The sequence below is a fragment of the Mustela putorius genome, unplaced genomic scaffold, assembly GCF_011764305.1.
Source record: "Mustela putorius furo isolate JIRA1106 unplaced genomic scaffold, ASM1176430v1.1 tig00000997_pilon_pilon_pilon, whole genome shotgun sequence".
NCBI lineage: Eukaryota > Metazoa > Chordata > Mammalia > Carnivora > Mustelidae > Mustela > Mustela putorius.
In genome coordinates, this window is record NW_025421527.1 from 595,249 (window position 1) to 623,180 (window position 27,932).

At 39.5% G+C, this 27,932-nt stretch overlaps 2 protein-coding genes across 2 annotated transcripts in view; both read right to left on the reverse strand.

The window, feature by feature from the left end:
• The window catches only part of ATF6 (activating transcription factor 6), a 210,914-nt gene that overhangs the window by 72,320 nt on the left and 110,662 nt on the right, over positions 1 to 27,932 (reverse strand). The gene's annotated exons all lie outside the window — the stretch shown is intronic.
• On the reverse strand, positions 3,530 to 9,761 carry LOC106005646 (proteasome activator complex subunit 3-like). The gene has a single exon (XM_045086555.1). It carries the CDS (start codon positions 8,974 to 8,976, stop codon positions 7,942 to 7,944), a length of 1,035 nt encoding a protein of 344 aa, XP_044942490.1. The 5' UTR covers positions 8,977 to 9,761; the 3' UTR covers positions 3,530 to 7,941.

The window sequence follows — 27,932 nt, forward strand, 5'->3', positions numbered from 1 at the left end:
GCTCACAATAATTTTGTGCTTGGCTCACGGCATAAATGTAGGGAGAAAAGCAAAGAAAAATATTCACCAATATTAAAGAAGCAGAGGAATAAGGCAGTGGTGTGCTGAGTTCTCTATACTTACTCTAAACTGTACAAAATTTATGAAATAATTTTTTTTAAGATTTTGTTTATTTGAGAGGGAAAGAGACTGAACGCGTAGGAGGAGGGGCAGAGGGAGACAGACCTGAGAGCCGGATGCGGAACTCGATCCCAGGACCTGGGATCAAGAGCTGAGCCGAAGGCAGACACTTAACCAACTGAGCCAACCCAGGAGGCCTCACGAAATAATTTTTGTGCAAAATGTTTTAAGTCTTCATATTTATTAGCAAATAAAACTCAATAAAATCTGAAAGAATTCCTTCTTAACTATTTAGCAAACTATATTAATGTTCAAGTAGTAACGACACTATTGAACTTTTTAGTACAGGAATCTGGAAGACAGAGCTTTATGTGCACGAGCACAGAGAATCAGTGCTGAGAAACAATTTTCAGGATTCCTCCCTCTTTGAGGAGGAATAACTAGAGTTATTTCTCCACAACTCGTGGCTAGAAAAGTAATAAGGAATTACTGGTGTTGTTAATGGGGTGAGAGAGTTGTTTTCAGTGGGGATTCAGCGCAGATGTTTGGAATAACTTGCAGCTGTCGCCGGCTGAGCAGGCTTAATGAAATCACTGGGAGTATCGAAGGAGAGCTGCCAGGAGCGCTCGAAAACATTCGCATTATGGGGACATGAAAAGTTTAATTAGAAGCCAGAAACTGGCCTTTGTTTACTTCTGAGTCCGATTTTTAGGGGTCTCACACCTAAAACTGTCACGTATTTCTGGGTCCACATCCACATACTTGTTCAACTGCAGCAAAGTGCCTCACTTGTTGCCTGTATGTCTTAGGGGAAAAGGGAGAAACAATTTTCTGCAGTTTGACCTAGTTTGGGTTTAGTTCAATTTAATTCAAAAATACTTCAGAAATTTACTGTAGGCAAAACCCCAAAAGAGTAAGTAAAAAATCTCACTATTCTCAAGGAACTTATGTAGAGAGAATATACATAGACATAAAAAAAAATTTAAAAAGAAACGTAATTATTATGGGGATTCAATGGCACTCTGGGGATCTGAGTGTTCAAATGCTGCTCCATAAAGGATAGCCTGACTTTGCCTACACGTATCTGGAGGCACCAGGGGTACAGTATTCTTTCGCCCACACAAAAACAGTTTGTGTCTCAATTTTTATAGTAAGATGCCAAACTTACCATCTATTTGGTTTCTAAGAATCATTTATTTATTTATTTGACAGGGAGAGAAATCACAACTAGGGAGAGAGACGGGGAAGCAAGCTCCCTGCTGAGCAGAGAGCCCGATGCGGGCCTTCATCCCAGGACCCTGAGACCATGACCCAAGCAGAAGGCAGAGGCGTAACCCACTGAGCCACCCAGGCGCGAATTTATTTGGTTTCTAAAGCATACAAAGCTTCCCTGAAGTAGCCATATAGATGACTATACTCTAGGCGATCCCCAAAGTCTGAGTGACAGACATCCTGTTTAGAAGGCGTGCTTATGGGGCGTTCTAACCATCCACGCCTTCAGGCATTCTAAGTTCCAAGATCAAGTTGGTATCCAGAGAGGCTTGGTTCACAGAGTTTAGGTTCTCCCAGAATGGCTTTTACTGAATTGTACACTATGAACTGGATGGCAAACTAATAAAAATTTTACTAAAAATCAAAAAATCCACACTTCATGAAATACTAGGTCCCCATAATACACCTCTGTCCAAAGTTCTGTTTCAGCTTCAAGGCTCATCCCAATTACCTTAGAAATTTTAGCTCTCACGCAGTTCTGTCCAACTTTATATATATAAGTAACTTCATACTTTCTAGTATACAAATTAAAAGGTGAAAAGAAATGTGTGAAATTTTAATAATTTAGCCCAGTACAGCTAAAATACTATCATCTAACATGTAATTGATATAAAAATTGAGATATTTTATTTCTTTATACTAAATCTTCAAACTCTTGAGTGCCTTTTATGCTTTTAGCCCATCTCAGATGACCAGTTACATCTGAAGACTAGTGTCTACTGTACTGAATACAGTGCCGCGTTAGAGAATAAACTTCTTTTGGGAAATGGCCCTTTTGGGCTTCCTCCCCAACAAAACTACAGCTCTTCTGCTTTCCCCCTTTATCCTGTAGGTTATTAGGAACAGCAGCCCGAACACTGTAACAACTCCATTCAGCAATTCTTTGGTGGTAAAGATTAGGAGTGGCGGAGTTGGTTAGTAGGAAATTTTAAATTCATACATTAAAAAGTAAAAAAACAAACTCTTGTAATATACTTCTCCTGGTCTGTCCCCAGATGCTCTAAAAGCACCAGCCTCTAACACAAAAGGCCTTCCTGATGGTATAAAGTAACTCCTCCTCAGAAGGATATAGGATTGGAGCTACTGAGACTCTCCTGGGTTTTGTTCAGTAAGAATTATTTTTATAACCAAATTACATTTAACATAAATTTAGAGATTTAAAAAATTTTTTCTTTACACAATCTTAAGTAAAATTTTGCAGGTTTAGAAACATTGCAACTTCTCTTAAATTCTGTGGACTAAGTAACATACCACATCATAAGGACACATTAATTTGTGGAATTCTCTGTTTGTATGTTTCTAGAAGAACTCTCTTTTAACATAATCTCATTTACTGATAATAGGAAGATAGTGTAGAACAGTGAAAAGACCACTGGCCTGAAATGGAAGAGGGTTTGGCTTCTTGACTTTGCTTTGTGATGAGTTATGACACTATGTAAGTTTCTAGGTCTTAATTTCTCCATCTGTAAAATTAACAGGCGAAAGTACATCTCTGAATCTCAAAAAATTTAAATTGAAAACTATATTCAACAATTTCCAAATGGTTTACACTTTGAAAGCAATAGTATTTGAAGCAAATGTTATGGTTTCTGACATAAGGTTGTGAAACTTTGTAAAAGTGAGTTTGCGTAACAAAGCTAGAACAAATGGCCAAATTGTGAAAGGAATCGAATTCTGATTATAGGTTCACCTCCTGTTCATCAGCACCTGCCAGCTTTTCATGAATGAGTAAAAATAACACTTGACATTCTCTATGTGACAGAATTCATTAAATTTAGCTTATCAGCAAGACATTTTAAATGTGAATGACGGGGCTCACTAAGCTTCACTGATAAAATTCTGCTAACTGACCTTAAGGAAATTAGTTTTCACACAACAGGGGGCACCCGGGTGGCTCAGTCGGTTAAGCAGCTAACTGACCCGCAACTCTTGATTTCCGCTCAGGTCATGATCTCAGGGTCGGGAGCTCCAGCCGGTACCGGGCTCCTGCTCAGCGTGGAGTCTGCTTGTCCTTCTCTTTCCCCCTTTGCCCCTCCCCTTGCTGGCGTGTGCTTTCTCTCAAATAAATAAATAAAATCTTTAAAAAAAAAAGAGAGACTTAGCCCAATAAAGAAAACAACAGACAAATGTATGGTCATCTAATATAAAGCACCTATTATTGTTGATGAAAAGGTAAGTCATGAAACTCCTAAATGTATATTCTGTTTCCCATGAACAATTTCAGTTCAAGGTGGGCAGATACTCATGTGTTAGTGCAGTTTTCCAACTCGGGAGAACAAGGGTGGTCCAGCACCTGTTTCTTAACTGACTGAGTCCTTTGTTTTCTTCAAAAAGATCAGTAATTTCTAAAAAATGCCTTGATGTCAGTGCACAATAGGATCTTTCAGAGATGTTTAAATGTTGACAGAGGAAGTAGGATTCCCTCCTATTCATAACAAATCATGCAAGCAGGAACAACTCATCTAATCAGTATAAAATAATGTAATTGCTTTCTTGTACAAATTTTAAACAGGTAATTAATACGCTTTTCTTGGGGGGGATAAGCTCTAAATAATAATTACAGCTATATGCTAATGCCATAGGGAACCCCAAACCAAAAGCAGAGTACAATATTAATCTGAATACCTAGACATTCTCCCAATCATCTAGGCACATGTCCTCCTGGCTACCAGATCTCTATTTTCCACACTCTAGTTACAATCCCTGACTCAGACAAATATTCTCATCCTTAAAAGACAGAGCCATAAGGACCCCTGAAAAACAGAATGAAAGGGGGTTTATCTATTGCTAACTGAATCTGGGGTATCACTCAAATGAAATTATAATTGGTAAGATTGGGTTTAAATACAAATGCTTATCCTCTATAGAAATACGCATCATAAATTTGCAACGATTTAAAAACACTCATGTATTCTTTAAAATAAATGAAACCCACACAGACACTTCAGTAATTTTGACCTAGACAGTTCTAAGTCATTTCTTCATTATTTTTCCAATTGAGGGTTAAGATAGTTCTTTTAAACTTTAAAACAGGTCACACAGTTCTCTATTAATGGTTAAGGCCATTTGGTTAAGAATTCTGCAGACACATGAAAACTTCGTAAAAACTATAAAATTTTTTGCCTCTAACAACCCAGGAATCTATAAACAATTCAGTAATTTTTTAAAAACCCTCTAAGCTCCAAAGTTTAAATGTTAAAATTAAGCCTTTTCTACATCATTTATATGATTTAAGAAAGGTATTTTTCACTCATTTCTAAAGGCCACATCTATCAATTTCCAAGTTTCCAATCAAATTTGAGTTAGTAGCCTTCACAAAGTACAAAAGTAATTTAAAACTAAAATTATTTAACCCCCAAGTAAGTTTTTAGAACTATTTTTAAAGAATAAAACATCAGAACATTCTCTCAATTCAGTGGTATTTTTAACAGGAACAAAAATGGAGATGTAAGTACTAATAACAGGCAAATAACATACATTAGAAACCATGTTTTTACACCAACTTTTAAAATAAGTCTATTGTTTTAAGAGATTTGCAACCATTCTCAAAAAAGGGAAAATCACAAAGGGCCTAATTTTTGCAGAAGAGACTTTATAAAAAGCATTCCAACTTCAATTTGGTTTGATACATTATTAGAACAGGGGGAAAATACAAATATCAAAAACCCTTACCTACAAAGGACAAGCATATGTTCTTAGTAAAAGACATGCCTGGGTGCTAGAGACTATTTGTTTCAGTCTGGCACAGGACTGACCGCTTCAGAATAAAAGAAACAAGCAGAAGATGATAGTTGTATCATGCATGGAAGAGGTATTTTAAACCTTAGAAGATTAACTATGCTTGAAAACTAAGCAAGTGTGGACTTCCCTTAACACTGTCCCTTACAAATTTGTGTGCCATTAAATGCCTGCCAAATTGTATGAAGCGACAGTAGGGTTCCTGCCACTTTTGTGATTCGGATATAACACCTTACAAGGAAAATAGAGAACTCTCTAGGGGAACCGTCAAATGCAAATAGAGATTTTTCAATCATTTCTTTTGTTGTTGATGTTGCTACAGGAGGAAAAAACTCAAAGTCAGGTTGGAAAGACAGTCTTTTCAGAAGTTCAGTGAAAGGATAAACCTTTTTTTGCCTGGATATCATTTTCTAGTTTACTTCTGAAATAAAGTTTCTACTAAGTCAGTTGATAAATCTTTCTAATCTATACAGGTTGGAATAGAAAAATGTTCATCTCCATTTCGTAAGAACAGGACCAATGTGCAGTTTCTAGATAAAACTATAAATAAAATTTTAAAAATCAAAGGTAACTGCAACAGAATTTTATGTCTCCAACTCACTTTCCTCATGGAGAAATGTCTTTTCATTCCTTCAAGTGAAACACATAAGGAAAATGAAAGAAGAAATGCCAGGAATCATCAGACACTTCCTAGACAGATACATACTGACGCCAACCTCAGGAAAACCTAACAGGTATCCTACCACTTCAGAAAAACAAAAAACTACCCACCACAAATAATGTGGTGTAGTTCAAACTTGGAAATATAACTTGTCTAAAAAAACATGCAAAAGAAAACATCGCTGCTTTACATTTTAAACAATTCTTGCTGATAAATATGAAATGTTTTTACAACAACATGTAAAGTCAAGTCTGTACATAAAGGTTCATGCCAGTTTTCGCCCTCGGCAACCAAAACACACTTGCTTCAGAAGTCATTTCACTCATTAAATGGGGAAAGAAGAGATGAAATTATTCATGTTTTGACCTTACCCATAAGCAAGTTCAGAAGGTAACTGCATTTATAGCAAGAACTATATCCTTACAAAGATATTCTTTAAAAAAAAAAAAAAGGGAAAAGGTAGAATTACAAGTTTTAAAATAGATATGGCCTCTTTTATATGGTCACCTCGTTTCAGAGAATCTTATATAGACAAGAAATTTCAATGGGAAATAAGTTTTCATCTGTCACAAAAAATAAACTTAATCCCTCATCATTTTCCCACCAAAAACTCATTTGAGAAATAATTTATTGCATGAAAGCATTACTATACAATGTTTTTAAAAATTAAGGTCATACTTATGTATGCATAAAGTTTCAAAAATATTACAGGGATTCAGGGCACAAGTTGTTAGATAAATGGGAAAAAGAGAAAAAGCTATCCATTGTGCACAGAAATAATCTCACTCCTATTATAAAGAGGTATCAAAAATAACTCACACTCGTGCTTTTTCCAAATGTGTTATTACATAACCTCCACACCTGGTGTTTCTGAGTGATGAAGATCCTTGAATGACAGTAATACTAAGAAAAGGTGTTCTGAATAGACATACTTAAGCTGACTGAAGTGTATTTATTATCAAAAAACTAAAATTCTGAACAAAAACCATGATGGACAAAGGATTAATCATATCAGAAGAAATTCACTCTAATGCATGAGGTGACATAAAATGCAATAATTCACTGTACCTGAAACTGGAATCTAGAAATGAAAAATATCAACAGTATAGATCATGGCTGAAAAGATAATGGTTTCCCCTCAACCAGGCAGCAAAAGCAGGAGGAAAAAACTCAAAGTCATATTTTAGAGTCTTTAAATATAAACAGTAATTCATATAACGCGGGACAGAAATTCAAATGAGAAGCCATAAGAGACATCTCAAGAGACAAAAGGGGAAGAGAGATGAAATTCAACTGAGGAGAAAAAAAGTAAACATGATACATAGCTTAAAAGATTCAGCAGGAACGCAGGAGATAAATGAATACACAGAAGGAATTCTACGCTGTGTGAAAGGAAACCGGAAGATGCAGAGATGGTAGAAAGCTGTGCAAGGAAGCAGTTTTCATAGAGTCCTTTTCATTCTAAGGGAGGCACGGCAGTCCATTTCTTTGGAACAATGAAGATCTGTTACTCTTTATACGCTCATTTTTCTTACACATCAGAGCCGAAAAATATCAAGGGTATGAGTCCAAATGAGGACAGAAATCCTATACCTCTGAAGATTACAGTTCAGATAAGCACACTTAGTACATCATAAAATGTTAAAACCAAGTTTTATTTCAATCTGCCAAACTGGAGACATACAATGACCTAAACACATCCCTTTAAACCCCTTGCCTTGCAAAAAACAAACGATGGCGGTAAAAGGAGCATTTCTGAGGTTTGAACAAAGTAACATACAGCAGAACCTCAGGAAAGACTTCACTTAACTTTCTTTTGAACTTTAGATTTTTCTTTGAGTAACCCCTGAAACCATCCAATGTCACCAATGCCATAAAGAAGAACCCTGGCCAACATTCATCTACAAAACTGCTTTGGAAAACAGCAGTCCTCCTCCTTGGCCAACCCAACCCTCACCCTCTCGAGGAAAGGAAAAGCAAGTAACAGCTACACCACAAGGACTGAGTGTGAGGATAAGCCGTAGGAAACTGTCATTAAACGTAACGCACATTTCCAGTCGCTTCGTCACCTGTAGAGTCATTAAGAACCCCTTTTGGCTGCCTAAACAGCTGGACCACCTCCTGAAGGAAAGAGGGGTGGAGAAAGGCCCTCAGTAGAGGTTGTCAGTGTTGGTGCTCCGAGGGGTTTTGATCTTCTCGATGTTTTTGAGGATCACGTCGTGCAAGGTGGCGTACTGGTTCCGAACGTGCAGCAGGATCTGGCGCACGCTCAGATACTCGTTCTCGTCCACCTCGGCCACCGTGCGGCGGTAATCTTCCACCTGGGGGTACTTCACGATCTTGGACACCAGCTTGGCCCTGGTGTTGTAGTAGGTGGAGAAGCGACGCAGGTAGGAGGCTGCGGTGCTCTCCACGGTCCACAGCTGGTCCACGGTGTCCTCCTGGATGGACACGCCGAAGTTGTCGCTGTCCTCCACCTTCGGGATGAGCAGCTGCACCCACATCCGCACCGTGTTGCACTTCTCTCTCAGCAGCTCGATCTCGGGCTTTACCCGCTCAATCAGCTCCACCAGATGCTGGTTGCTCCGCAGCAGCTGCCTCTCGCCCTCGGGCAGGGCCGGCACCTTGGGCGAGGACTGGGGCTGCAGCGGCGGCGGCGGGTCCGGGTTGGGCGCGTCCCCCGCGGGGTCGGGCACGGCGGCGGGCTCCAGGGCGGGCACCGAGCGGATCCTGGACAGGTCCTGCAGGCGCAGCTCCTGGACCCGACTGTCCAGCTCCGACAACTTCTGAGGGAAGAAGGTGGACACCAGATCCTCGGCCTCCTGCGCGATGCGGGCTCGAAACGAATCCACTTTCCCCTGCACGTCCTGCTCCAGCTCCAGCGGGGAAGCCATGCTGTCCAGGGCCGCCGGGCTTCCCCCACCTCCACTGGCAGGCCTTTGGCTGCCGCGGCAGCCGCCAACTCCCAACAGACCATGCCCAGCGCCGCCGGAAATGACGTAGCGGAGTCCCGGCGCCCCGCGGAAGAGACCGGAAGCCGCACGCGGGCCATGGCCTCCCAGCGACGCCCCAGCTAGGCAGCCCCGCTTTCTGTGTGGGGAGAGGAGTCTCCACCGATCCAGGCTACCTGAGCGGTCCCTGGCCCCCTCCCCCACCTGCCGGCCCCTGGGCCGGAGCCTGTGCATGACGGATGGCCCCGAAGAACATCGTTAAACTTAAGCACCGTGAAGACCAAGCAACAAGGTGCTTTACACAGGAGCTCAAGGAAACCCACGGTCCCTGGATTCCGGACACACGGTCTCATTCGAAAGTCACCTCGAGAAATGAGCTCTCCAGAGTAGGCTCACTTAGTCACACCTTTACTGGTAACTTGGGCGTATCCATGCTTCCCCCTTACAAAGTCAGAAGTGGCTCCCCCTTCACTAGGGCATTTTAATCAAGTTAGTAAAGTTCTGAGCTCTTCTATGGCTTACTTCAAACAATTTTTAGTTTGAGTTACAAATGTGAAGTTCTAGGACTCTTCTTAAAGCTCATCTTCTTTGGGATGATTAACAATTTGAATCTGGACTGTAAGATTAAAGTATCAAATATCTTCAATCTGATAACTATATTGTAGTTACAGAAGTGAATATAGAAACTTTTTTTAAAGTGAATATCCTTTTTTTTTCTTTTTAATACACACTACAGTACAAAGGGATAAAGTGACAGGTACAAAGGGATAAAGTGACAGGATATATTTAACTTCAGAGAGTTTGCAAAAATAGTGTGCATGTAGATGTGTACAAAGTTAAAGCAAGTGGAAAAAATGTTAAAAATTTATTAATGCATATAAAGGTGTATGGGAGTTCAGTACTATAACTTTTCTGAAGCTTGAACTTACTTCAAAATAAAAAGTGAGGAGTGGCTGGGTGGCTCAGTTAAGTATCTGCCTTTGGCTCAGGTCATGATCCCAGGGTCCTGGGATCCAGCCCCACCTAAGGATCCCTGCTCTGGGGGAAGCCTGCTTCTCCCTTTCCCACTTCCCCTACTTGTGTTCCCTCTCTCACTGTCAAATAAATAAATAAAATCTTTCAAAAAAATAAAAATACAAACTGGGGGAAAACAAAACAAAACAAAACAAAACCACCTTTTCCCTAAAGGCTTCCAGAATCATAGAGAAAAATTCCGTAACCTTCTAAAATTTCACTCCATTTGTTTATTTTCATTTCCCTGAGATAACTTCCTTTTGTTCTTTGCAACACCACACTGCATACCTTTGATTTTATAAATTATTGAAGTTTAGTTCAAAAGATTATTCTGAAGATGGTATAGTATAATTCTGAATGTAACTGTCCCCTCAACTGGACTGTAAACTTCTTCAGGACATAAGTCTTAATTTGTTGACATCACATGTGGCACAAGGTCCAGCATGGAGCAGGTACTCAATACATGTCTGATGAAATGACCTTGAATTAGTAAAATTTTAGCAAACCATAATCTCACAAGATCTAGAACAGAAAAGAAAATATCAACAAGACAAACATGTTATAGGTTGGGCTTCCCAGCAAGCACACAGATTGCTTATAGGAGGTTTTTCAGGGAGTGTTCCTTGAGAAAAGGAAGAGACATAACAGGGGGAGAAGTAAGGCACTGATGCGCTCTCAGAGCCTCAGATGACCCCACAGAAAACCAGGAAAGCCCCTTCACAGTTGTCCTGAGTTGGAGACAAGGCAATTCCTGAAGATGACTGGCAGGACTTCCAGCAGTTGGAAAAATAAACTCTTTAGTTTTGAGGCAGGAACTGGGGAGTGAACAAAGCTTCAAGTACACATGTATCACGGTAAGATACATACACTAACAAACTAGTGATTTAAGTTGTATTCAAGTCAACTCTGTTCAGCCCCAATTAGGGGCTGAAATTTCTGTGTTTAGATCACGGCACTTCTTGGAATGTGACAAAAAAGGATGTGGTGGAGGGAATTATATTTTCAAAGATACATGTTTGGATAAAGGTATATATGTATTGTGGCTCCACGGGGAGGTCTACTGGGGAATTACTGCTAAGTTGGATCTTAGGGTGTCTGGGAAAGTGGCAGCAACTGAGGCAGGAAAAGTAAGCAAGGACCAGCTCGTGGAGACAGAGCCCTCTTCGCCAAGATAAGGAAGTTGGATTTAATAAAAGTCAATGAAGGGTTTCGGGGGTGGGGAGGACCCACGTAGATGGATGACTTCAGTGAGGAGGTGGATATGACAAAGAGAATAAAGAGGGCCTGCTGATTTAACACAAATGGTAAAGCATGTCTCATTCAGAGGATGGCAATAGGGCTGGAGAGAAGACTCTAGAAAGTTTTAGGAAGTATAATTACAATACATGGTGACAGTTTTGGATGTGGAGGGATGAGAAAAGGCAGATTTCGATATTAATTTTTTCTTTTTCTTTTTTTTTTTTTTTTTTTTTTTGGTTAGAAAAAGATTTCCTACTTACACTTAAAGTTCTCCTAAGAGATGACTTGGATATCCATACATTTTTATACATGCAAATTTACATTCAAGTTATGGGGATTCAGATAGGGTGATCAAACAGAAAAGGAAAATCAAATCTTGAAACATGACCAGTTTTACCATATCTTGATTTTCTTCATAACTTTAGCCATAAAAGATTACAAGGGGGCTACTATGGAAATTCTCTTTAATGTGAAAAACATCCCCAATATTATATATGATTTACCAAATACATAACTACTCTATTCTCGAAGGGAAAATATTTCTAGCTGCTTTTTTAAAGAAGTGGGGACTTACTTTCTATTTATGACACTGACTAATGCAGCCATTTATATGAAATTATTTTCTTTCATTGTCTGATAACAGGATATAAAATCCTTTGGGGGGGCTCAGCTGCTCTTTTTTTCTAGTGTGGCATAAGAATTTCATTTATTCATAATATGTTTCTTGTCCTTGTCAATTAGAGCAGCAGTTGGCAGGAAAATGACAGCTCCTGTTTTTTCTTTCCCCACTGACCAACAGCAAGCAGCAGTTGTTTTTTAAAATTATTTAATGCACTTACATGCCTTAATTCAACCCATGAAATTAACACTGAGTGCTAACAGGTGGGGGAAGGCTGGGAACAGCTGTGTAGAGTGTTGTGTCGTTGGGGTCAGTTTCTCCCTTCTCCACAGTCCAGCAGGGTTCAGTATGTACTGATGCCAATAAGGACACACCACTTTAATTTTAGGAATACCTACAAATTTGTGTACTGATTTATCCTTTAACTATCCTCCAACTCTGAAACCATGCCCCTGAAGGAAGGATTCTGTGGTCCTATGTATGAGTTCTATTTGTAGATTTATTCTAAGCAGCTGTTGTTGTGACAACTCTTGGATATAAGTGTAACTGAGGATACAGACTGGAATTTAATTCTTTAAGATACTTATTTCCGGGGCACCTGGGTGGCTCAGTGGGTTGAGGCCTCTGCCTTCGGCTCGGGTCATGATCTCAGGGTCCTGGGATCAAGCCCCACATGGTGCTCTCTGCTCAGCAGGGAGCCTGCTTCCCTTCCTCTCTGCCTGCCTCTCTGCCTACTTGTGATCTCTCTCTCTCTCTGTCAAATAAATAAATAAAATCTTTAAAAAAAAAAAAGATACTTATTTCCCCACTGATTTCTGTCAATAAGTTAGGAGAAATACAATCAAAACTACATTAAGATTCAGGTGAGTGGTAGGTAATATTTATCCCCTTATGTTTATGATGTTGCAACAGATCTTAAGTTATTCAGGCTTCACTCACAATTTAGGAACACCCCCCAGTAAGCAAAAAAGGCTTAGTTTCACAATGTAGTCCAGAGAACCCTGCCAGCGGCACTTTCTCAAGCAGACAAGTATCTTACGTCCCCTTCCTTCATTCTTCCTCCTAGACTGCTGCAGTGGTTGCTGCCAATTCAGTATCTCGAGAACCAGTGTCCAGATGTGACCTGAGCACGCCTCACCTGAAGACAACTGCCACTACAGCATGTGGCTAAGGCTGTGCAGTGGCCCTGCTGGGTTCAAACCCCGGCTTTGCTACTTACTAGCCATGGACACTGCTCAGTTATTTAACCTCCCTGTGCTTCATTTTCTTTACCTATAAAATGAGCAATAGAATAATAGTGCTTTCATAAAAGCTGTTCTGAGGATGAAGTCAGTGACTCCACATGAAGAGGTTAGCACACTGCCAGGACCATGGCAACTGCTCAGTCAATGTTAGCTATTATTGAAGGAGTCTCCTCATCAGCATTTCAAAATCTCCTTCACCCTCTGAAATGAAACACCATGAATCCTCAATGAACAAACCAAGATCTAATTTTCTTGTTCACTATCTTACTATACAACAGTGTGGACTCCTACAGAGTTGAATATAAGAATTAAAAAAAAAAAAAAAGGCTTAAATTTATGAGGTCCTCAGTATTTAGAGGCCACTGTATCACAGGGCAGAGAAGCACAAACTTTACTGTCACCATGGCTGAAAAGGACTTTTCTCAGCGGAACCCCTTCATGTCCTCATCAAGTTCATATGACTTTATCTTACAAATGACAATAACTGGTATAGTTTGTTAACAATGATGTCTATTATCAAGGATCTGTAAGGTCACTGATTAACAAAAATCTGTTGACTTCTGGGTCCTAGATTGTTGACTTTTTAAAATGCTTTGGCCAATGACTCTCTACCAGAGCCACCCATGGCTCCCTTGTTTACAAAATCCCTGTTCTGGATAAACAATGAGTCCTCTAGTTCTGCATCTCATACTGGAGGCCATCGGTTCCCTGTAATTATCTCTGTGAATTCACTTTGATGATAAAATAATTGATTTAAGCATATTCTAGAACTGCCATGCAATTTAGGGGCCCATAATTATATTCTTTTAGGATTTTGATACCAGCAGTACCACTCCTTTAACTGATCAGAGAGAGAGCAGCGTATTAGGTATAGTTATCCCTTTTCCCCTCCTCTCCAAAATCTGTTAAGAACAAAGATTTTCTTATTGGGTCAAAGACAGAAATCTGGAGGGAGAATCGGGTTCTCAGAGAGTACTCAACGGCGAGGAAATGTCTAAAGAAACATTGAAAGAACCTGCGCCATGAAGGTCAGCATCACCTTCATGTGTCAGTAGGGTCTCCTTCAAGAAAACATGATCCTTTTACATAAATGCAGGCTGCTAATTTTATTTATTATCTTTGTAGTTTTATTTATATTTCAGGTATACAATTATTTTGGTTTTTTTAAATTTTATTTATTTAAGAGAGCGAGCACGAGCAGGGGGAGGGCAGAGGAACAAGGAGGGGGAGAAGCAGAAAGCAGGAAGCCCAACGTGGGGCTCCATCCCAGGACCCTGAGATCATGACCTGAGCAGAAGGCAGACGCTTAACCGACTGAAACACCCAGGCGCCCACAATTATTCTGGTTTTTATAGATGTAAATCTGCAAATGTAAGATGTTTTAAGAACTTAGTTCAATGCTTGTCTGTGCTTAAACAATGCTAACAATAATGCTGAGGAATTTTTTCCTTTAAAAGAAATCATTTCCTTTAGAAGTACACTCTTCTACCCCTGTACAAACAATTACAGAGTTATCTTCCTGAAATGCACGTCTGGCCATATTCCATGTTCTACAGGGTAAGGACCAAACTCCTTAAGCCTGGCCCACAAGTGCCTTCATGACTGGATCCCGCCATCTTTACCTCCCAGAACCAGCCTACGTTTCCCAACAGGTTCTCCGTCATGTCCTCTGCTTTAACGTCTTCGCCTCTCTCTGGGTGAGATGCCACCCTGCCTCGTCTTCCTCCCACTCTCCACCCTACTCATTCATCCTTCTACAATCAAGTCAAGGAGTGTTTATGAAGAAGCTTTCCCTGGTACCACCTTCTCCTTCCTAGGTGAGGTGAGTGTCCCTGGCACAAGTGATATAGTGTAATAGTATCAACCTCATAAAGCTGCTGAGGGGATTAAATGGAACAGCTTACATAAAATAGCTAGCACAGTAAATGCTTTATGAATAGCAGTAGTTTTACTTGTAATCTTAAGAGTATCCTGCATGTATCTCTTTGATGGTTCCTACCACAGTGCTGTAATTTTATACTGACAAGTCACAGTTCTCCACCATAATGAACTTCGGGAGGGCAAGGATTTGGGCTTACTCGTTTTTATACAGTCTGTGGTAGCACAGGTCTGGGAGTAGCAGGTGTTCAATGAACATTTACTGAATGAATAAATGAACGAATGAAGCAAAAAAGGAGGAAGTTTATCAGACAGGACATGAGGAGCAGAAGAGATGGGGCTCTCAAGCCACTTCTCTTTTTTTATCCCCCCGGGAGAGTTGCTAGACTGTGCATACAGCATATAAAATCCCTGTGGGGGACCTCAGAGCAGTCTTGTGGGTTGAACTCTGGGGATTTATATAGGAAAGGTGGGAGGATTTCCTTCTCCCACCAACGGCATGCGGGATTTGACATTCTGTGTCTGACTGCGGTAACAGACAGAATTCCAAGAGAGTTGCTGCACTGCTCGGTTCTACGAAATCGCCCTCACTCACATACCGGAGCTGCTCTGTACAACAGTGCTTGTGCGGTGCTGTGTGTTTGGGCACAGTGAACACACTGGGGCGTTCTCGAGAGGTGCACATAAGGAGTAAGGCCGATGCTGGCTCTGACCCATGCTCCTACTGTTTATTTATAGCTTCTTATTAGTATGGGATTTGTTTTATTTGGCAAAAATACAAGATTTCGATGGACTGAGAGAGGAAGATGTAAGAAAATGCTTAAGCATAAAGCTTCTACAGCTGAATAATAATCTGTAACTCGGTGCTTTATCAACAGGATCCCCAGGGGCTGCCGAAAGCCGAGACCACTTCAGAATTCCGAATTTCATGGGCCACAGACTTTACTGCTAGAAGTAAAGGAGTGGTTAACTGAAGCTTTTATTCCTCCATAGACACTTTCATTTATAAATGCTAAATTCACTAGTTGAGGCTAAATTTTCTGGTCAGTATACATATGTATACATATGTCAGTATAAATATGTACAATGAGTTCTTAAGTTCTCTAAGTAATTTTCAGCAACAACAGAAATGGTCAAAAGCCAAAATTAGAAATTTTAAAACACAAGCGAAAGATTTTATATGCTTCAACCTGGGAAAATAGTGCTTTCTCAATGTTCATTTAAAATTACTCTCTGTCCTCTTACTCTGGTTCTTTTCTTCTTTTTTTTTTTTTTTTTAAGATTTTATTTGTTTGAGCGAGGGAGAGAGCGAGCAGGAGCACAAGCAGGGCAGAGGGAGGGAGAGAAAGAGGATTTCAAGCAAACGTCCCTCTGAGCAAAGGGCCCAATGCCAGGCTTGATCTCATGACCCTGAGCCGAAATCAAATGTCAGCCACTTACCGGTCTGTGCTACCCAGGCGTGCCTCTGATTTTCTTTTATGGCATTTATCACAAACTGACATTCTTTTACATATTTATTTGTATATTAGTATTTGTCCCTAGAACATGAAAGTGAGGGCTTTCTTTTGTTTATCACTGGATTCTTTACAATGAGAACAGTCTGGAATATAATGGCTACTCATTAAATATTTTGTTGTGTGAATACAATAAAATTGGATAAACCTCTTGATTGAATAATTCTCTGAGGACAGCTACATTTGTGGAAGAGTCTTTTTTAATTATGAAAGTAAAGCAACTGCTCAAATATAGTCACATTTAGCATGAATCAAGGTTTTGGGGATAATACGAATTTTTAGAAGGCCTAAAGAACAAACCTGTTTATGCTTTAAGGTATCTCCTCTTTATCTTTACTCTTAAAAATCAACAAAAGCGGTACTGCTGGTTTTAAAAAATTTGGATTTGATATTTATCACTACCATTCACCTTCTTAAAATAGAAGTGTTTGTGTCAAAATGAAATTAAGATTCTCGTGGAAAGTATGCCTTCCTAGTTCTATATTTTAAACTCAGGTCAACTACACAGAACCATAGAAAAATATCAATAAACACAATGGAGCTTGGAGTTGTTTTAGTTCTACTAAGTGTTTTGCTTAAGAACACTGTATTCTTCCTAATGTACACTGAACACAAAACTGGTAAAACAATTCTAAGAGGACAAGAGCTTTCAAACAACCAGCAATCGTATAGGCAGATTTTGGTTGACCATTTCTTTGTGGATGATAGAGTATTATAAATACTTAGATGTTTTACTAAAAAATAAGCAAGATAAATTTTATTACTAAAAAGCAGACCCCAAAATCTCAGACATAAGTGAAGCCATTTCATTGAATAGGCTTGAGCTATTTTATAATCTGAATTCAAGTTATTTTGTCATTAATTTTTTTATCCTTTTAATAATCTATGGACTTCTATTATATGTAATAATGTAAGGTTAACAGACTTCATCTAAAAATGAGAAAGAAACACAATTTTGTACAACAACATTTATTAATTATGAAACCTACACTGATGTAATTATTTTAAAATTTATATATGATTGTTTATATGTTATTAATACTTATAAGAAAACAATAAATACTGACTTCACGCTACAAAGGAAAATAATGTTTACTATATCCTCTGGATGAACTCACGACATATCACTTATAAGGCTCCTCTCTGATATCAATATGCAAAGGTCAGGTTAAAGACTACACAGTTTCTTTCCAGTCATTTGCTGATGTCACTACATCCATCAAAATGAATGTGATACACTCAGTTTGAATAAACACTAAAAAGAGGAGAGTAGGGGGCGTCTGAGTGGCTCAGGCCATGATCCCAGGGTCCTCCGATCAAGCCCTGCATCGGAGCCCCTTTCTCAGCCCCCCTGCTCAGCGGGTAAACTGCTTCTCCCTCTCCCACTCTACCTGCTTGTGTTCCCTCTCCCGCTGTGTCTCTCTCTGTCAAATAAGTAAATAAAATCTTAAAATGTGAAGTGGAAAAACAACAGAAAGAGGGATCAAAGGAAGCCAATCTCTCACATACTTTCCAGGTGGACAGAATGGGGAGTCAAACCAGGGAAAGGGGTCGGTGGACAGCCCTGTTCCAGGGTGTGGCTGATCCGCCTTAATAGCTTTCCCCAGGAGACAGGAAGCCTGAGGAAGAGAGGGACCCTCTCTGTTGGGTCCCCAGGGGATCTTCCCTCCCCTGCATGAGGCAGATGCCAGCTGCCTCCCCCGCCCTCCAGGAGTGGCCTTGTCCAGGAATGCCCACCACACATACCCTCTCCTTTTTTTCTGGTCAAAACTGTTTCCTCCTAGGCCTGCTTCCCTCCACCCGTTCTAAAATTTTACTTCTGATTTTTATTTCATGGAATTTGGGACTGAAGTTAAACTACAACAATGCCACCAACACCAAGTCTTTCAGGAAAAAAATACAAGCAAATTTAACAAAAAATATATTAATAATAATTTTTAAAGAAGAACAAGGGAGTGTGGGCGGCACAGCTGGTTGAGTGTCCAACTCTTGGTTACAGCTCAGGTCATGATCTCAGGCTTGTGAGACTGAGCCCCACCTCAGGCCTGCACTCAGCCCAGAGACACCTTGGGTTTCCCCCTCTTCCCTCTACCCCCTACCCATGCACACACGTGTACACATGCACACAATCTCTCTCTAAAATAATTCCTTAAAAAAAAAAAAAAGAGTGGGGAGCCTGGGTGGCTCAGTCGGTTAAGCGTCTGCCTTCGGCTTAGGTCATGATCCCAGAGTCCTGGGATCGAGTCCCACACTGGGCTTTCTGTTCAGCAGGGAGCCCACTTCTCCCTCTCTCTCTGCTGCTCCCCCTGCTTATGCTCTGACAAATTAAAAAAAAAAAAAGTAGAAAAGCTGGTGTCTACTATTATTCAGTTTTCTGTACGTCATCTAAATCTCTAGTTTCTGAAGACATCATGTGGCATGAACACTGAATTAGTATCTATACAGGAAATATTTAATTAATATGTATACTAATTAGTATCTATACAGGAAATATTAAAAGAACTCTAGGGTCACCTATGTGCCTCAGTCACTTAAGCATCTGACTCTTGATTTTGACTCAGGTCATGATCTCAGGGCTGTGATATGACAGCCCCGGACTGGGCTCTGCTCCAGAAGTGGAGCCTGCTTAAGATTCTCTCTCTTGGGGCACCTTGGCGGCTCATCAGTTAAGTGTCTGCCTCCAGCTAAGGTCATGATCCTGGAGTCCTGGGATCAAGCCCTCAGTCAGGCTTCCTGTTCAATGGGGAGTCTGCTTCTCCCTCTCCCTCTGCTCATACATGCTTGCTCGCTCTCTTTCTCTCAAATAAATAAATAAAAACTTTAAAAAAAAAAAAAAAGGTTTTCCCTCTCTCTGCCCCTACCCCCAACTTGTGCTCTTTCTCTCTCTCAAATAAAATAACTAAAATCATTTTTTTAAAAGGCTATAACAAGGGTTATACTACGAGGGAGATCCTGTTTGAAAAAGCCCTTCCTTTCAAATTTATGATTCCCTTTCCCCACAAAAGGGACACAGGGTAGATCTAAACTATCTAAACCAAGCCTTCATAAACTTAGTTAGATAATATATAGGAATGTAAAAGCCACTGTTCAGTCACGCAGGTTTCAGACTTTCTGAACGTACCTATCTTCCCTCTGTTGGTGGATGCTGTAAAATAATAGCACCAGAATGAATCTCTATGGGGAGCTGAGGTCGGGAGGGGTTATGGAAGACTCTGCTTCATCTAATGAAAAACAATCTCCCCCTGACCTATCCATTTACAGGTTCTTCCAGCCATAAGCCATAAGCGTCAAAGGTGAAACCCCTAATGACAGACATATACTGAACACTTACTGTGTATTAAGTACGGTGTTAGAACATGATTTTTCATTTAAACTTATTAACCTAAAAAATAATAAAAACAAACTTATTAACCTAAAAGAAGTTAATTATTAATATTACTGTATTAGAAATAAGGGCATTGAGGCCTCTGAAAAGTAGTCTTTGAGTGCGTAAGCAGTAGAACAAGACTGGATGAACTCCACATTCATCCAGCTCCCGAGTCCATGCCCCATGACCGCCTGGCAGAAGATGCTCTCGGCTCCCCCAAAAGTGATCTTCTCCACCAAACTAAACAGGAATGACTCATGACTATGTGGGAAGGCTTGTCTTCTGACATCTGAATAAGGCGCACAATATTACAGGATGAACTCTCTGTACCCCGTGCTATTTTTCTACTCTTTGAGCCCATCCTAAAATACATGTATGTGTAGGTATGTGTGTATATACATATTCATACATACACAATACATACATTTTTAGCAGATTAATTCTAGGGTCTAATACTGCACCTCTCTTGTTAAATAAAGGGGGGAAAACGACTAACAGATTAAACAAAAGCAGCAGACACTTCTACGACGCTTTTTTCAGTTCCTGTTTCACTTACTCTTCTGTGTGTTTCCTACCACTGTGCTCTGTCTGGGCACATGTCATGTGTTTATATCATCTGGTCTCCAGAATCTTGGTTTGGCAATATCTTCTGCTTAGCCATTACACTTTTGCTATAATTATCTACAGTATATGTTATGTTTCCAAAGAGTATAAATAACATTTTACTGGTTAAGTATAAAGACTGGAAATTTGAAGTTGAAGAAGTTCAATCACAGGATACTGTTTTAAGAAGTTCTAGCAAAGTGTACAACCTAACAAGTTAAGGGTAACACAAAGGAAATGGACAGCCTGGTATAACCTTTTAAACTTGGTTTTGCTTTAGTTCTTCCATCAAAAGCTACTGGATGAAAACCTGGCGTGAGTATCACACAATACTGGATTCTATACACAAAAAAATGAACTGTGATTCACCCCTCCACCATTTACAAAAACTAACTCAAAATGGATCACAGACCTACATATAAAACCTAAAACTCTAAAACTTTTAGAAGAAAACATGAGAATATTTTTGTGACTCTGGGTTATGTAAAGATTTCTTACAACAACAAAAACTATCCATAAAAGAGAAAGCTGATAAATTGGACTTCATCAAAATTAAGAATTCCTGCTCTTTGAGAAACATCGATAAGAAACTGAAAAGTCAAGCAACAGACTGAGAGAAAACGAATCCAAATCACATATCTGATAAGAAACTTATATCTAGAATATACAAAGACCTCTCAAACCAATTATAAGAAAACAATTCAATTTAAAATGGGCAAAAGATTTGAACAAAGATGTGTGGATGGCACACAGATACATGAAAAGATGGTTAAAATTATTAGTCATTAGGAAATATAAATTCAAACCAGGAGACATGACTACACACCTATAAGAATGGCTACAATTTAAAAGACAGGCCATATCAAGTGCAGGCAAGGATGTGGAGGTAGGTACTTCAACACTCATACTTCTCAGAACATAAAATGGTAACACCAATTTGGAAAATAGTTTGGCAATTTCTTAAAAAGCAAAACATACACGGGCACCAGTGGCTCAGTCATTAAGTGTCTGCCTTCAGCTCAGGTCATGACCCCAGAGTTCTGGGACTGAGCCTGCATAGGGCTCCCTGCTCAGAGGGAAACCTGCTTCTCCCGCACCCACTTCCCCTGCTTGTGCTCCCTCTTTCACTGTCTCTCTGTCAAATAAATAAATAAAATCTTAAAAAAAAAAAAAAGCAGAAAGCCAACGTTGGTGGCATCACAATTCCGGACTTCAAGCTCTATTACAAAGCTGTCATCATCAAGACAGCATGGTACTGGCACAAAAACAGACACATAGATCAATGGAACAGAATAGAGAGCCCAGAAATAGACCCTCAAATCTATGGTCAACTAATCTTCGACAAAGCAGGAAAGAATGTCCAATGGAAAAAAGACAGCCTTTTCAATAAATGGTGCTGGGAAAATTGGACAGCCACATGCAGAAAAATGAAATTGGACCATTTCCTTACACCACACACAAAAATAGACTCAAAATGGATGAAGGACCTCAATGTACGAAAGGAATCCATCAAAATCCTTGAGGAGAACACGGGCAGCAACCTCTTCGACCTCTGCCGCAGCAACATCTTCCTAGGAACAACGCAAAAGGCAAGGGAAGCAAGGGAAAAAATGAACTACTGGGATTTCATCAAGATCAAAAGCTTTTGCACAGCAAAGGAAACAGTTAACAAAATCAAAAGACAACTGACAGAATGGGAGAAGATATTTGCAAACGACATATCAGATAAAGGACTAGTGTCCAGAATCTATAAAGAACTTAGCAAACTCAATACCCAAAGAACAAATAATCCAATCAAGAAATGGGCAGAAGACATGAACAGACATTTCTGCAAAGAAGACATCCAGATGGCGAACAGACACATGAAAAAGTGCTCCATATCACTCGGCATCAGGGAAATACAAATCAAAACCACAATGAGATATCACCTCACACCAGTCAGAATGGCTAAAATCAACAAGTCAGGAAATGACAGATGCTGGCGAGGATGCGGAGAAAGGGGAACCCTCCTACACTGTTGGTGGGAATGCAAGCTGGTGCAGCCACTCTGGGAAAACAGCATGGAGGTTCCTCAAAATGTTGAAAATAGAACTGCCCTATGACCCAGCAATTGCACTATTGGGTATTTACCCTAAAGATACAAATGTAGTGATCCAAAGGGACACATGCACCCGAATGTTTATAGCAGCAATGTCCACAATAGCCAAACTATGGAAAGAACCTAGATGTCCATCAACAGATGAATGGATCAAGAAGATGTGGTATATATACACAATGGAATACTATGCAGCCATCAAAAGAAATGAAATCTTGCCATTTGCAACAACATGGATGGAACTAGAGCGTATCATGCTTGGCGAAATAAGTCAATCAAAGAAAGACAACTATCATATGATCTCCCTGATATGAGGAAGTGGTGATGCAACATGGAGGCTTAAGTGGGTAGAAGAAGAATAAATGAAACAAGATGGGATTGGGAGGGAGACAAACCACAAGTGACTCTTAATCTCACAAAACAAACTGAGGGTTGCCGGGGGGAGGGGGTTTGGGAGAAGGGGGTGGGATTATGGACATTGGGGAGGGTATGTGATTTGGTGAGTGCTGTGAAGTGTGTAAACCTGGTGATTCACAGACCTGTACCCCTGGGGATAAAAATATATGTTTATAAAAAATAAAAAATTTAAAAAAAAAAAAAAAAAAACAAAACACACCTACCATATAACCCAGCCATTCTATTCCTAGGTATTTACACAAGAGAAATGAGAGCATATATCCCCCCAAAGATCTGTACACAAATATTCTTGGTAGCTCTAGTTGTAGTCGCTGAAAGTGGAAAGTGAATGAATAAACAAATTGTGTTGTATCCCTACAATACAAAAAGCAAGAGAGTAATGAACTATTGATAAAGTTACAAGGTGCCTGACTCTCAAAATAATTAAGCTAGAAGGAAACACATAATGTATGATTCCTTCATATCAAATCATTTTTTTTTAACGTAAGCAAATTTATAGTAACTGAGGATCAGTAGTTGCCTAATGAGAGGGGAAAGGGAAGAGAGTGAATGGGGAGAAATTACAAAGTGTCAAGAAGAAACAACTTTCGGGAATGAAGGCCATTCTGATCATCTTCACTATGGTGACGTCACAGATATGTACATACATCAAAGTGTGTAAAATGAGCAGTTATCTATGTACAGTAGCTTATATGCCAATTAGGCCTCAATAAAATGGTAAAAAAAAAAAAAGAAAAAATCCTAATCCACCATGGAAAACAGTGCGAAGATAACTCAAAAAATTAAAAACAGAACTATCATATGATTGAGCACTCTAATTTCTGGGTATATATTTGAAGGAAATGAAATCATTCTCTCCAAGCGATTTCTGCACCCCCATATTCACTGTCTCGTTATTCACAATAGGCAAGACATAGTAACAATCTAAATGTCTACTGATGGATGAATGGGTAATGTGGTGTGTACATACAATGGAATATTATTCTGCCATGAAAAAGAGGGGGGGGGAAACAAGGAAGTCCTACCATTTGTAACAACATGGATGGATGGACTTTGAAGGCATTATGCTAAGTGAAATAGGTAGGGCAGAGAAAGATACTACATGATCTGACTCACAAAACAGAATGTTACTAACAGAAACAGCATAGAATAGTGGCTGCCAGGGGTAGTGGGGGAAATGGGAAGATGTAAAAGGGTACAAGCTTCCAGTTACAAGACGAATAAATACTGGGTATCTTACAATACGGTCACTACAGTTCACAATACGGTATCATATACTTGCAAGTTGCAAAGAGAATAGATGTTAAATGTTCTCACTATTTAAAAATCAATATGAAGCAATGGATATGTGAGCTAATCTTACTGAAGTAATATTCTGCAATATATTCATACATCCAATCATACTGTACACACTTAAACTTCATTAAATCTCAGTAGCCCGTGTGGGAGGGGGAAACCCTAATCTTCTCCTTAAAAAAAATTAACAGCATTGCATGACACAAAATTTCACTATTTTAATTACAAACTATGTTAATAAGCAAGTCTTTGCTTCATATAGCACAGAATTAAATTTAAACCAGCCACAAGGTTTTATTCTTATATTAGAGTCTTCCAAGTAAGTGGTATAGTTCCCCAATTGCTAACAAGGCTAACTCTTCAGAAGGCAGTAAGACAGAAATCCAAGGTAAACACTAAATGTTCAAATAATCCTAAATAGCATAAAATCCTTAATGTTTTGTGTACCCAGGCACACAAGAAAGATCACGACCTGAGCCAAAATCAAGAGTTGGACACCCAACCCACTGAACCACCCAGGCACCACCCCCCCCGCAACCTGCTCCGCTTTCATTAAACTCCTTATCCTTCCCCCATATCCTCACTCTCAGCTGATGATCTCACAGTGCAGGTCAGCAGGAAAACAGAAACCCTCAGAGGTGTCTTTTCTTCTCTTTCTGGAATCAAACCTCCCACCTCTGAACCTGTCTTGCCTCTACCATAAGAGGAAGAAGATCCCACCTTCTAACAAAGGGCAACTTTTCTACTAGCGACAGGAATTCCACCTTTTTGCTCCTTGTCAAGGACTTAATCACTTCCCCTGTAACACTGCTCTCTTCCTACCTACTGCTTCAGTCTTTAAAATTTTACATTGTTATCTGGGGATTTTAAAAAATCCTTTTTTCTGTTCCCTTTTAGAGGCAAAAGTTCTTAAAATAGTTACGCTGTCCTCATCTCTTACTGCCTAATCCATTGTTGTTAATCTTTTTTCTTTTCTTCTCTTTTCTTTTCTTATTTTTTAAAATTTTACTTGGGAGAGAGAGCAAGCGAGCAGGTGGAGGAGCAGAGGGAAAGGACGAGCAAACTCTGCACTGAGTGCAGAGCCCAAAGTGGGGCTTGATCCCAGGACACTGAGATCATGACCAGAAAGCTAAAACCAAGAGTTGGAGGCTTAACTCACTGAGCCACCCAAACACCCCCATCGTTGATCATCACTAAAGGGCTCTTGTCAAGGACAAGTCAATGACTTTTACGTTGACACAGCCAGTGGATATTTACCTTCATCTTAACTGACCTCTCAAGAGAACTTAAGTCAACCACTCCTTCACTCTTGAAAACATTTCCTCTCCGGGCTTTCCTTCTACTTTGTTGGTTGTTCTACTTCATAACCTTCTCTAACGGAATCTTTCATTTGGTCCTGGGTCCCCTTCTTCCTCTACATTCTCTTCCTAGATGATTCCAGCACTGCCATGGGCTTAGGTATCTCTAAACTGTCAATTCCTAAATTCACTTTCCTAGCTCAGACTTTTCTCACCGGGTCCTAAATTCACAGAGCCAATGTGACATATTCCCTTAAAATTTCTCAAAAACCTTTCAAACTTAAACATGTCCAAAAAGAACTCTCAGAATTCATATCAAACATATTACTCCGCTGTATCCCAAAACCTGCCATCTCAGTAAATGGTACCACTATGTACTCAGTCACTCAAGCCAGAAATCTGAACATACTGGATACATCTCCAATTCCACCGAATCTATCTGCAAAATGTTTTTAGAACCTGTTCGTCTCACCACTGCCATCATATTGCCTGGACTACTGAAAAAGCCTTCTAACTGGTCTTTGTGCTTCTATCATGTCTCCTTCTAATCTACTGTTGAGACAACAATTACACTCACCCTCCCTACAAACTGTATCTTCATGTCACTCAGTTACTTACATCCCTTCACTGGCCCTCAGAATAAAACCCAAACTCCTTACCACAGCTCCCAAGTACTGGCATGATCTGGGGCCTTTCAATCTCTCCAACCTCACTGTCATTACTCAGCCCAACTCCACTGCATTCACGAAGTCTTCTGCCACATTGGTTTTCTTTCAGTACCTCAAATAACGTTCTTTCCTGCCTTACTGTCTTTCTGTACGTGCTCTTTTCTCTGCCTGGAATCCCCCTTCACTTTATGATGTCAGTTAAATATCACCTCCCAGGAGAGCAGCCCTGGTCCAATTTTCAGCAGACTTCCCTGTTATCCTCTGATCCCACTATGTGTTTTCTTCATAAAACTTGTATTTGTCAATTATTTTACATATTTATCTGTTTACTTTTTCTGTTTTCTGGTTGGTACCATCAACTAAAATAGAAGTTGCACGAGCACAGAGACTGTGTGTCTTATCTATCATCGAAGGCCTTGCTCCTGGTGTATTTCATCTTAATACTCATTAAATAATTCCGGAAAACAGTGTTTCCCGAGACATGAAAAAAGGGACTCTTAAGGGCACTGGGGTGGCTCAGTCAGTTGGGCAGCTGCCTTCGGCTTGGGTCATGATCCCAGCTGGGATCCAGTCCCACATCAGGCTCCCTGCTCAGTGGGGAGACTGCTTCTCCCTCTTCCTATACCCTTGTCCCTGCTTGTGCTCTCTTTTTACTAAATAAAACCGTTTTTAAAAAAAAAGTGAATCTTAAGATACATAAACCTTATGATCTAGTAAGAGACTAATGGAGAAAGTCCTGAAAACACACTATTATGTAATTTAGTTATACATATGGACTTCACTACTGCAACTTACCATCTAAATACAACAAAGAAGAAAGAACATTTTGTTGTCTTGTTTTGCAATAATATTTAAGTTTTTTGAAAATCTTTAAATTTTAACAATTTTAATGTTAAATTTTAATGTTTAATGTTTAATTTTAATGTTAAATTTTAATGTTAATTAAATGTTAAATTTTAATGTTTAATGTTTAATTTTAATGTTAAATTTTAATGTTAATTAAATGTTAATCTTACATTTAATATTTTATAATATCTGCAACACATTTTTCTCAAATTTAAGGTAGAATAAATGGCTTAAAAATGGGAGACTAGAAGACTTGCTTTGCTAGCCCACAACTGTACTGTCTATACTGAAGATTCTGAAAAAGATAAAACTGACACATTTGAGAATTCTGTTGACTCTCTGAAAGGCAGAATCTACTCCAAAGAAACTGGCTGAAACTATTAGTAAGAAATGACCATATGTTCTCTTGTATTATAGGTGTTAATAATTCATTGTCTCTTATGTTGTTGTTATTTTCTAAGATTTGCACCCTATTTATTATCTCTTATGCAACAGAACATTTCAAATACTATGGTGTCAGTAAAGTTCCAATGTCATTCTAAGACCAATCATGTAGCATTCAAAGAAAAAGAAACTGATTATTTTAAACAAAGATGTGATGAATTCTTTAAAAATAAAATTAAAATTTGTTACAGCCCTTCATACTAGAAATGAAAAGACCACTGAAAGCTCTTACATGTTAGGTTATGCACATACAATAGCTCAGAAACTAATAAAATCCTAGATAGCTGACCTTGCTCAGTGCCTGCTGATCAATCAGTAAAAGAAATCCTAGCACTGCTACCCTCCAATCATACAGTAATTCATCAAATTAAAGATTTAGCTGCCATGGGCACCTGGGTGACTCAGTTGTTAAGCATTGACCTTGGGCTCAGGTCATGATCCCAGGATCCTGGGATCAAGCCCCTCATTGGGCTCCCTGCTCAGCGGGGAGCCTGCTTCTCCCTCTCTCACTCCCCCTGCTTGTATTCCCTCTTTCCCTGTCTCTCTCTCTGTTAAATAAATAGATACAATCTTTAAAAAAGGAAAAAAAAAAAAAAGATTTAGCTGCCAGTATGAAGACAAATTTAGTATTTCCACCACAGAACTGTG